The sequence below is a fragment of the Dendropsophus ebraccatus genome, chromosome 13 (genome assembly GCF_027789765.1).
Source record: "Dendropsophus ebraccatus isolate aDenEbr1 chromosome 13, aDenEbr1.pat, whole genome shotgun sequence".
Taxonomy (NCBI): Eukaryota; Metazoa; Chordata; class Amphibia; order Anura; family Hylidae; genus Dendropsophus; species Dendropsophus ebraccatus.
Genome location: NC_091466.1, coordinates 79,077,887 through 79,090,230, shown reverse-complemented (window position 1 = coordinate 79,090,230; position 12,344 = coordinate 79,077,887). Strand labels below are relative to the sequence as shown.

Sequence of the window (12,344 nt, the reverse complement as noted above, 5' to 3'; positions counted from 1 at the left end):
ATATAAACCCCCTGTGTGGTTCCCCCAGTAGTATATAGACCCCCTGTTTGCTCCACCAGTATTATATAGATCTCTATGTGCTCCCCCAGTAGTATATAGACCACTGTGTGCTCCTCCAGCAGTATATAGACCCTTTGTGTGCTGCCCCCAGTTATATATAGACCCCCCTGTGTGCTCCCCAGTTATATATATAGACCCCCTGTGTGCTCCCCGTTATATAAAGACCCCCTGTGTGCTGCCCCCAGTAGTATATAGACCCCCTGTGTGCCCCACCAGTAGTATGTAGACCCTCTGTGTGTTCCCCCAGTAGTATATAGACCCCCTGTGTGCCCCACCAGTAGTATATAGACCTCTGTGTGCTCCTCCAGTAGTATATAGACCCCCTGTGTGCTGCCCCAGTAGTATATAGACCCCTGTGTGCCCCCCAGTTATATATAGACCCCCTGTGTGCTGCCTCAGCAGTATATAGACCCCCTGTGTGCTACCCCAGTAGTATATAGGCCCCCTGTGTGCTCCCCCAGTATTATATAGCCCCCCTGTGTGCTCCCCCACTTGGTTATAGACCTCCTGTGTGCTCCCCCAGTTGTATATAGACCCCATTCTGCTGCCCCAAGTAGTATATAGACCCCTCTGTGAAGCCCCAGTAGTCTATAGCCCCCCTGTGTTCTCCCCAGTTATATATAGCCCCCGTGTCTTCCCCATTATATAGCCCCACTGTGTGCTCCCCCCATATATATAGACCCCCGCTGTGCACTCCCCAGTTACACAGGCCCCTGTGTGCTCCCCCTCCCATATAGTATATAACACAATAAAACAAACACTTATACTCACCTGGGTCCGGGTGTCTCCTCTTCTCTTCACTCTTGTGGCTGCAGGAAGGGTTTTCCCTGCGATCACAAGAGGCTGCGCTCCCCTTGTCCTGGCGCCGATGCTCCAGTGATGTCACTGCAGCATCGGCACCACAAGGACAGAGCGGCCACTTGTGACCGCAGGGAAAACACTTCCTGCGGCCACAAGAGTGACTGACAATGGCTCCTGCCCTGTCAGTGCTGCTGCTGCATGTAACTGTGAGCGCTCATTACGAGTGCTCATAGTCACAGTTAAGATCACAGCAGCGAGCGGGGCAGCGGCCCTGTCTAGCGGTCTTGAGCACAAGAGAAGAGCGGGCGTGGGGGATTGCTTGGGGTGCTTGGTGCCAAAGTCTGCTACTGGATGGGAAGTGTAGTTTTGCAAAAATTGGAAGGCCGCAGCTTCCCCTACCCCCACCTTACACTCTCTTCCCCCAGTAGAGCTAGCACCAATGCATTACACCTCCCAAACGCCCCTATAGCAGCACCACATAATGTCTTATAATAACGCCTCGCGGCCGCAGCGGGGGATGAGGACGGGGAGGCGGAGGCCAGCGATGAGAATGGGAAAATGGAGGCTGAAGAGGCAGAGACCGGGGATGGGGACCGGCAGGCTGCGGTAGGGGATGAGGAAGGGGAGGTGGAGGCTGGGGAGGCAGAGACCGTGTCCAAAATTAGAACGGGGAGGTCAGGGATGAGGAAGGGGAGGTGGAGGCTGGGGAGGCAGAGGCCGTGTCCAAGATGAGAACGGAGAGGTCGGGGATGAGGAAGGGAAGGCCGCGGCCGGGGCTTAGGACGGGGAGGCTGTGGCAGGCGATGAGAACGGCGAAATGGAGGCTGGGGAGGCAGAGATTGGGGATGGGGACCGGGAGGCTGCAGTAGGGGATCAAAAAGGGGAGGTGGAGGCTGGGGAGACTGAGGCCAGGAAGGCCGTAGTAGGGGAAGAGGAAGGGGAGGCAGAGGTCGTGTCCGAGATGAGAACGGAGAGGTCGGTGGAAGAGAATGATTAGGCTGGGGAGGCAGAGGTCGGGGATGAGGCGGGGGAGGCAGAGGTCGGGGATGAGGCGGGGGAGGCAGAGGTCGGGGATGAGGCGGGGGAGGCAGAGGTCGATGATGCGTGGGAGGGAGAGGGCGGGGGAGGCAGAGGTCGGGGATGAGGCGGGGGAGGCAGAGGCCGGGGAGGCAGAGGTCGGGGATGAGGCCGGGGAGGCAGAGGTCGGGGATGAGGCCGGGGAGGCCGCAGTGAACTTTTTTTTAGCTCCACAAAGTTAAAAAGATGAAATTGACAGCTATAATAATGTAATAAGCAGCTCCGCCATGCTGAGTTCTGTCTGGACATTAACCCCTCCCCCAGCCACGCCCATCACTGTATACCAGTCACATGCTCCCTATTATTATAGCAACATAATAGTATAATTGTGGAGGACTCATCGGTCATTATATCATCACATCTACTGATCAAAAAGTATAATGTGAGCTCAGTGTAGCAGTATATAGCAGTATTATGTGAGCTCAGTGTAGCAGTATATAATACAGTGGCGGTCTTTGGCACCAAGCACCCCAAGCGACCGCTTGGGGCCCCCAACATCCAGGGGGGCCCCCACTCCCCGCTCTTGTGCTCAAGACCGCTGGACAGGGCCGCTGCCCCGCTCGCTGCTGCCATCTGAACTGTAACTATGAGCACTCGTAATGAGCGCTCATAGTTAAATGCAGCAGCACTGACAGGGCGGGAGACATTGGCTCCCTTCCTGTCAGTCACTCTTGTGGCCGCAGGAAGGGTTTTCCCTGCGGTCGCAAGTGGCCACTTTGTCCTTGTGGTGCCGGCGCTCCAGTGACAAGGGGAGTGCTGCCTCTTGTGATCGCAGGGAAAACCCTTCCTGCAGCCACAAGAGTGAAGAGAAAAGGAGACGCCCGGACCCAGGTGAGTATAAGTGTTTGTTTTATTGTGATATATACTATATGGGAGGGGGAGCATACAGGGGTCTGTTTAACTGGGGGAGCGAACATCGGGGGTCTATATAAATGGGGGGAGCACACAGGGGTCTATATACTACTGGTGGGGCACACAGGAGGCCTATATTCTACTGGGGGAACATACAGGAGGTCTATATACTACTTGTGAGGCACACAGGTGGTCTATATATATAACGGGGATCACACAGGGGTCTGTATACTACTGGGGCAGCACACCAGGGGTCTATATAATACTGGTGGGGCACACAGGGGGTCTATATACTACTGGGGGAACCACACAGGGGGTTTATATACTACTGGGGGAACCACACAGGGGGTTTATATACTACTGGAGGAGCACACAGGGGTCTATATCAAAGTGGGGGAGCACACAGGAGGTCTATATTCAAGTGGGGGAGCACACAGGGGGGCTAAATACCCCTGAGGGAGCACACAGGGGGCCTATATACTAGTGGGGGAGCACACAGGGGGTATATACAACTGGGGGTAGCCCACAGGGGGTCTATATACAACTGGGGCAGCACACAGGAGGTCTATATACTTCTGGGGGAGCACACGGGGGGCTATATATAACTGGGGGAACAGGGGTCTATATACTACTGGAGGAAGCAAAAAAGGGGTATATACTGCTGGGGGCAGGACACAAGGGGTATATACTATTGGGGGCAGCACACAAGAAGTATATATTACTGGCGGTAGTGCACAAGGGGTATATACTACTGGGGGCAACACACAGCGGTCTATTGTTTTGGAACGCGTGTCGAGGGGGGGGCCCCAGACATAACTTCGCTTGGGGCCCCAGAAATGCTAAGACCGCCCCTGAGTATATATAGCAGTATTATGTGAGCTCAGTGTAGCAGTATATATAGCAGTATTATGTGAGCTCAGTGTAGCAGTATATAGCAGTATTATGTGAGCTCAGTGTAGCAGTATGTATAGCAGTATTATGTGAGCTCAGTGTAGCAGTATATAGCAGTATTATGTGAGCTCAGTGTAGCAGTATATAGCAGTGTTATGTGAGCTCAGTGTAGCAGTATATATAGCAGTATTATGTGAGCTCAGTGTAGCAGTATATAGCAGTATTATGTGAGCTCAGTGTAGCAGTATATAGCAGTGTTATGTGAGCTCAGTGTAGCAGTATATAGCAGTGTTATGAGCTCAGTGTAGCAGTATATAGCAGTGTTATGTGAGCTCAGTGTAGCAGTATATATAGCAGTATTATGTGAGCTCAGTGTAGCAGTATATAGCAGTATTAGGTGAGCTCAGTGTAGCAGTATATAGCAGTGTTAGGTGAGCTCAGTGTAGCAGTATATAGCAGTATTATGTGATTTCAGTGTAGCAGTATATAGCAGTGTTATGTGAGCTCAGTGTAGCAGTATATAGCAGTGTTATGTGAGCTCAGTGTAGCAGTATATAGCAGTATTATGTGAGCTCAGTGTAGCAGTATATAGCAGTGTTATGTGAGCTCAGTGTAGCAGTATATAGCAGTGTTATGTGAGCTCAGTGTAGCAGTATATAGCAGTATTATGTGAGCTCAGTGTAGCAGTATATAGCAGTATTATGTGAGCTCAGTGTAGCAGTATATAGCAGTATTATGTGAGCTCAGTGTAGCAGTATATAGCAGTATCATAAGCTCAGAATATGTAGGGGGCACCAGACACTCTCCTGGGAGGCCTGACCCCCCCCCCCCCCCCCCCCCCAATATCTTCTCCGCAGTGACAGATGTTGGGGGGTCTGGCAGCCCCTCATACACCTCCTAATACAGGAGGAACCCTGCTCAGATACAGGGATGTAATGATGTGACACAGAGGGGTTATCCTGCCTCTTATCCGTATTCAGTTGTGGCAGGACATGCTGGGACTTGTAGTTTTGTAATAACTAGAGAGCCACATGATGGGAGTTGTAGTTCTTCGGGTTGGGAGCACTGTTTCCTTGTGTGTGTCCAGTTACTGTGTGACGAAGTGTCGCCCCCTGTGGTGAGCTGCAGCATGTGCAGTTGGGCACTAATGGGGCACTTGCCATCCTGGGCAGTGGAGGGTTAAAGGGCTTCCCCTGCCTCCTCCAGCTGCAGCTTCATCTAACCTGACCACTAGTCCGGCCCCTTCCTGAATCCCCCCAACACACCAGAGCACAGGAAGTTCTGCTGAGTGAGTGTGCAAGAGTGTGCAAGAAGCTGCAGGGCCAGCATGGCTGGGGGGCCCTGGTGAGCAGGAGGGATGGAGGGGGCGCCCCAGGACTCCGGGTAAGATGGGGGACACGTCATAGATTGTAAGCTCCTTGTGCAAGCCATAGAATTCTCTCTGCAGGGCAGCTGCCCGGGCACAGAGGGGGAGGAGGGGAGGGGGGCAGCTGCCCGGGCACAGAGAGGGAGGAGGGGAGGGGGGCAGCTGCCCGGGCACAGAGAGGGAGGCAGCTGCCCGGGCACAGAGGGGGAGGAGGGGAGGAGGGGAGGAGGGGGGCAGCTGCCCGGGCACAGAGAGGGAGGAGGGGAGGGGGGCAGCTGCCCGGGCACAGAGAGGGAGGAGGGGAGGGGGGCAGCTGCCCGGGCACAGAGGGGGAGGAGGGGAGGGGGGCAGCTGCCCGGGCACAGAGGGGGAGGAGGGGAGGGGAGGGGAGGGGGGCAGCTGCCCGGGCACAGAGGGGGAGGGGGGCAGCTGCCCGGGCACAGAGGGGGAGGGGGGCAGCTGCCCGGGCACAGAGGGGGAGGAGGGGAGGGGGGCAGCTGCCCGGGCACAGAGGGGGAGGAGGGGGCAGCTGCCCGGGCACGGAGGGGAGGGGGGCAGCTGCCTGGGCACAGGAGGGGAGGAGGGGAGGAGGGGGGGGGGGGGGGGTCAGTGAAAGGACTGGATCAATGACTATAGATCAATTATAGATACAATGTATCAATCATAATGACTATGGATCGGTTATAGATTATAGTTGCGGTGTATTATGTTGTATCTGTTGTTACACTGAGTTGGTTTGTTACATTGTATCAATCATAATTCCTATGTGTCGGTTGTAGCTGCGCCGTGTGTAGATCTTCCTGGTCCCGGTAATCCTACCTCTGGTTGTTGTCCTGTATGTTCCTGTCTGTGCAGTGTATACAGCAGAATATAGACTCCTGTCCATCATGTACAACCAAGAACATTTTGAGGATTTGAGGAATAAAGATATTTTCTTTCCCACTCCCTTAATCCACTCCCTGCCCCATGTACCATCACCCTCATCCTCCTCCTCATCCATCACCCTCATCCTCCTCCTCATCCATCACCCTCATCCTCCTCCTCATCCATCACCCTCATCCTCCTCCTCATCCATCACCCTCATCCTCCTCCTCATCCATCACCCTCATCCATCACCCTCATCCTCCTCCTCATCCATCACCCTCATCCTCCTCCTCATCCATCACCCTCATCCTCCTCCTCATCCATCACCCTCATCCTCCTCCTCCTTCATCATTTGTACTCCAGTAAAAAAGGAAACATTTGCAGCACATCTATGACTCTGTTCACACTGCAGGTTGCACGCTGCTTGTGGCTTAAGTAATATACAAAAATCCAGATGGTGCAAGGGCTTACCGTATATACTCCTCCTCCCCCTCCCCAGCGTACACACGGTAAACACCTGCTCTGTAGATATTAAAAAGTGAGGATCCCAGCACACTACCCGATCAGTTTTCCATGTCCCAAAGCTGCTATAGAAGAGATCATTTGGCTCCTATCTGCCCAGTTGTAGCTTATTCAGCCCAGGAGAGGCCATTGCTGGTGTGAGGATGCTGGAGCAGGGACCGTGTCTCTGGGGACGCCTTGGCGTGGTGACATCGGACACTCTGTTTGGGTACTTTTCTGGGATCCTCACTTTTTAATATCTACAGAGCAGGTGTTTACCGTGTGTACGCTGGGAGGAGTATATACGCTGGGAGGAGTATATACGCTGGGAGGAGTATATACAGTGAGCCCCTGTACCTGTCGGTAGCTATTGCACCTTCTGTTTTTTTGTATATTACTTTGTTCTCCTGTATTTGATGATCTATAAATAAAAACTGAAATTATTTGGATTCAAACTATGGAGGTGGAACGAGCCAGAGAAGTCCCCCCCCCCCCAGGACTCTGATTGATCGTTCAATAGGAGATAGAGAAGAGTGCCCTGCAGCACAGAGGGTTTCAGGAGAGGAGTGCACTGGGCTTTGGAGGGGGATGATTGTTACATGTAGCAGGGTCCCCAGCAGCACAGAGGGTTTCAGCATTGCAGAGCCCGGTGTGTGTGTGCGGGGGGGGGGGGGGGGGGGGTTGGTCGGCCTCCTTTCATCTTCCTACAGAATGTGTCTATAAAGTAACATGAGCGGAGATGAAGGCTCCACATACTGCGCCATTAACCCCTGGTGTGCCGGAGCCTGCAGGCCTCTATACTTCTCATTGTTCTCAGTGAGTCAGAGCTGTGGCTGTGAACATGACACCTAATGTACAGGCAGCCTCCGCCTCCTCCTCCTCCTCCTCCTCCTCCTCCTCCAGGATCCTCCTGACTGTTTCCTTTTTTCCTAAATAAACATTTCCTATAGAAATATCACTATTAAAGGGCCAGTCCCCCTATTATGTGCAGCTTCCTGTATATATCATTACTAGTGATGAATACTGTTCGATCGAATATTATCAAATAGTTTGCCGAATATTCGTAAAACATTCGTCAAGCGTTTAAATCCCCCAGCTTCTGGTTTTTACCTCCAAGTGGTCGAATAGATGTTTTTCAATAATCAAATACTTTTTCCCATAGAATTTAATGAGATCAAATATTCGAATATTTCACTATTTGCTCATCACTAATCATTACTGGAGCATTATATACACCTGCCCCCCATCTCCCCCCCTCAGCATCTCAGGGGATTTTCTCACTTTGTTTCCTTTTAAACATTTTAAACTTCTGCTGATTTCTTATGTTCTGGATCCTGTGCAAGTCTCTAGGATGGTGACCCTGCCCTGGCTGATACCAGAGAGTAATAGATTGTATATACCTGTCCTACAGTCACATCTCCCCCCCCCCCCCCCCAGCCTGACATGGCTGATACCAGAGAGTAATAGATTGTATATACCTGTCCTACAGTCACCCCCCCCCCCCAGCCTGACATGGCTGATACCAGAGAGTAATAGATTGTATATACCTGTCCTACACCCCCCCCTCCCCCAGCCTGACATGGCTGATACCAGAGAGTAATAGATTGTATATACCTGTCCTACAGTCACCTCCCCCCCCCCAGCCTGACATGGCTGATACCAGAGAGTAATAGATTGTATATACCTGTCCTACAGTCACCTCCCCCCCCCCCCAGCCTGACATGGCTGATACCAGAGAGTAATAGATTGTATATACCTGTCCTACAGTCACATCACCCCCCCCCCCCCCGCCTGACATGGCTGATACCAGAGAGTAATAGATTGTATATACCTGTCCTACAGTCACCTCCTCCCCCCCCCCCAGCCTGACATGGCTGATACCAGAGAGTAATAGATTGTATATACCTGTCCTACACCCCCCCTCCCCCAGCCTGACATGGCTGATACCAGAGAGTAATAGATTGTATATACCTGTCCTACACCCCCCCCCTCCCCCAGCCTGACATGGCTGATACCAGAGAGTAATAGATTGTATGTACCTGTCCTACCCCCCCCCCCCCCTCCCCCAGCCTGACATGGCTGATACCAGAGAGTAATAGATTGTATAAACCTGTCCTACAGTCACCTCCCCCCCCCCCCCCAGCCTGACATGGCTGATACCAGAGAGTAATAGATTGTATATACCTGTCCTACACCCCCCCCTCCCCCAGCCTGACATGGCTGATACCAGAGAGTAATAGATTGTATATACCTGTCCTACAGTCACCTTCCCCCCCACCCCAGCCTGACATGGCTGATACCAGAGAGTAAAAGATTGTATATACCTGTCCTACAGTCACCTCCCCCCCACAGCCTGACATGGCTGATACCAGAGAGTAATAGATTGTATATACCTGTCCTACAGTCACCCCCCCCCCCAGCCTGACATAGCTGATACCAGAGAGTAATAGATTGTGTATACCTGTCCTACAGTCACATCTCCCCCCCCAGCCTGACATGGCTGATACCAGAGAGTAATAGATTGTATATACCTGTCCTACAGTCACATCTCCCCCCCCCAGCCTGACATAGCTGATACCAGAGAGTAATAGATTGTATATACCTGTCCCCCCCCCAGCCTGACATAGCTGATACCAGAGAGCAATAGATTGTATATACCTGTCCTACAGTCCCCCCCTCCCCCCAGCCTGACATGGCTGATACCAGAGAGTAATAGATTGTGTATACCTGTCCTACAGTCACCCCCCCCAGCCTGACATAGCTGATACCAGAGAGTAATAGATATGTATATACCTGTCCCCCCCCCAGCCTGACATAGCTGATACCAGAGAGCAATAGATTGTATATACCTGTCCTACAGTCACCCCCCCCCCCCAGCCTGACATAGCTGATACCAGAGAGTAATAGATTGTATATACCTGTCCTACAGTCACCTCTTATTCTTGCCATCTCCAGTAATTCTGTTACATAGGCCTGCTGTTATAGATGGTGGATGTTGAGGGTTGTAGTTGCTGACCCCTCCGCCATCTCTAGATACCCTCAGTGAGTGAGGATCTGCGGCTCTGTGCGGTTGGGCTTTGGATGATGTCATTGCGGCTGCTGAGCGGAAACTTTGGCAGCCGGGAGGTTTTCTTGTCTCAGCAAATCCTGAGGCCAAAGAGCCTCCATTCCTGCGCAGCCTCCTGTATGATGGAGCCCCCCACTACCTCACATCAGTGCTCAGTCATAGGAAGATCTCTGCTTGCTGTCACTGAAGGAAACATTACTGTTCGCTCGAGAGACTAAAAACCTGCCCTGACCAGTAGTGGATTATAATAGGTCCGTTTTGGGCCGTAGCCCGGGGCCCTGAGCTCCTGGGGGCCCATGGCCACTCTAACAGACTTATACTCTCAGTGCTGTATTGTCTCCTGCCAAGACTTGCTGCTTTTTACCACAATTTTGCAGAAATCAGGGCAACATGTCTTATCTATCCTGTACTATGAACACCGCGCTAGTGCTGCCATATATACAAAAACATGGCCACTTTCCCCCTCTCTTGTCTCCAGGTCAGGTGTGGTTTGCAATTAAGCTCCAGTTACAATTGTGTCCAGTCTAGACAATGCTCTGTGAGCTCCGGACTGATACATTGTACATAGCTAGTCCTGCTCTGTATCCAGTGTAGACAATGCTCTGTGAGCTCCAGACTGATACATTGTACATAGCTAGTCCTGCTCTCAGCTGTATCCAGTGTAGACAATGCTCTGTGAGCTCTGGACTGATACATTGTACATAGCTAGTCCTGCTCTCAGCTGTATCCAGTGTAGACAATGCTCTGTGAGCTCCAGACTGATACATTGTACGTAGCTAGTCCTGCTCTCAGCTGTATCCAGTGTAGACAATGCTCTGTGAGCTCCAGACTGATACATTGTACATAGCTAGTCCTGCTCTCAGCTGTATCCAGTGTAGACAATGCTCTGTGAGCTCCAGACTGATACATTGTACATGGCTAGCCCTGCTCTGTATCCAGTGTAGACAATGCTCTGTGAGCTCCAGACTGATACATTGTACATGGCTAGCCCTGCTCTGTATCCAGTGTAGACAATGCTCTGTGAGCTCCAGACTGATACATTGTACATAGCTAGTCCTGCTCTGTATCCAGTGTAGACAATGCTCTGTGAGCTCCGGACTGATACATTGTACATAGCTAGTCCTGCTCTGTATCCAGTGTAGACAATGCTCTGTGAGCTCCGGACTGATACATTGTACATAGCTAGTCCTGCTCTGTATCCGGTGTAGACAATGCTCTGTGAGCTCCAGACTGATACATTGTACATAGCTAGTCCTGCTCTGTATCCAGTGTAGACAATGCTCTGTGAGCTCTGGACTGATACATAGGACGCACATGAGAAGTCCAGGGTATAATACATATATACTGTGTGTCCAGCTTGGTATTGGGGTAGAGATGGCTGCCCCCTGGGGATTGTACAGGGAATAGCGCCTTCCCATGGACACATTGTGCAGATACAGGAAGGCTTCATTGTTGCAGTCACATCTCCGTCCGCCATTCTGCTTTCCATAGGGACTGTTGCCTGTCAGGGCATGCTGGGAGTTGTAGTTTTTGCTGGCAGCAGGGCATGCCTGGAGTTGTAGTTTTTGCTGGCAGCAGGGCATGCCTGGAGTTGTAGTTTTTGCTGGCGGCAGGGCATGCTGGGAGTTGTAGTTGTACAGCAGCTGGAGAGCCGCAGGTGTGCAGGGATATTCCTGGATGGCTTTTGGAGTGTGGGGTGAGACGTTGTGCGCTGGAGGTGGAATGTGCTGCGCAGTAGTGGAGGAATGTGCTGCTGCAAGACACACCCGCTCCACCCTGAACACATCTCAGCTTGTCCTGCAGCTCTGCCCGTCCTGAACCTGCTGCTGTATGGAGAGCGAGAGGCCGAGACGGGCCAGGGGCCCCCCAGGACGGGGCCGAAGGAGCGGGCGCCAGGGATCAGGGCCCCCCCCCAGGAGGTAACCCACCTGCAGATCGATATATAGATTTGTATATATACAGATGCTCACTGAGATTACCCTGGGATTCTGTAACCTGCGGCGCTCCAGCTGTTGCAAAACTACAACTCCCAGCATGCCCTGACAGCAAAACTACAACTCCCAGCATGGCCTGACAGCAGAACTACAACTCCTAGCATGGCCTGACAGCAGAACTACAACTCCTAGCATGGCCTGACAGCCTTCAGTGGGTTCTCCTGCTGTTACAGAACTACAACTCCCATCATGCCCGGGCATGATGGTGGTTCTGTGGCAGGTCGGTGCAGTCTCACTGTGTACTTCCCAGCAGATACAACTGTAACAAACCTTCAGCTGTGAGAGGTCTGGGGTCTGTGCAGGGGTCTCTGGTAATGATGGCAGCAATCAGAGATGCTGAGAATGGTGAAGGATTGTCTGTATCCAGTGATGGCTTTGTGTGTACGGCTGGAGTGACTCTTTAAGGTTCTCAGAGTTCCTTCCCCTTATGCAGAAGAACATAGATACAGCGCCCCCCTGTCCTCAGGTTGTGTGCGGTATTACCCCTACTCCCCATTCACTTTAATAAATACCGCACTGAACCTGAGGACAGGGGGGGGCGCTGTTATCCTGGCACTGATTATCAGCTCCGCAGCTCAGAGCTCTCAGTATCTGTATAGCTGTGGATTATATTGGTCATTGACTACATTGTGTGCTGTAGTGATAATCCCTCACTGATAGATGGGAGGGTGGCGGTTGTAGTCCCTGTAGTATCTGAAGCTGGGGTCTACAACGTCTGCAGAACTACAACTCCCATCATGCCCTACAGTAAGGATTCTGGGTGCCGCCATATAGTGCTGAATCCATCTATAGTAAGAATCATGTGTGCCGCCATACAGTGCTGAATGCGTCTATAGTAAGGATCCTGTGTGCCGCCATACAGTGCTGAATG

At 52.1% G+C, this 12,344-nt stretch overlaps 2 protein-coding genes across 4 annotated transcripts in view; one reads left to right on the top strand and one right to left on the bottom strand.

The window, feature by feature from the left end:
* Nucleotides 1–12,344, bottom strand: part of LOC138771434 (uncharacterized) — a 35,449-nt gene that overhangs the window by 9,799 nt on the left and 13,306 nt on the right. The window lies entirely within an intron of this gene.
* The window catches only part of RIN3 (Ras and Rab interactor 3), a 31,518-nt gene continuing 24,075 nt past the window's right edge, over nucleotides 4,902–12,344 (top strand). Inside the window, exon 1 of one of the 3 annotated variants that reach the window (XM_069951124.1) lies at nucleotides 4,902–4,969. Coding sequence is in view for 2 of the 3 variants with exons in the window: in XM_069951122.1 (XP_069807223.1) it covers nucleotides 11,310–11,398 (89 nt within the window). In the remaining variant the exon portion in view is untranslated. The other 2 variants (XM_069951123.1, XM_069951122.1) reach the window with 2 other exon arrangements.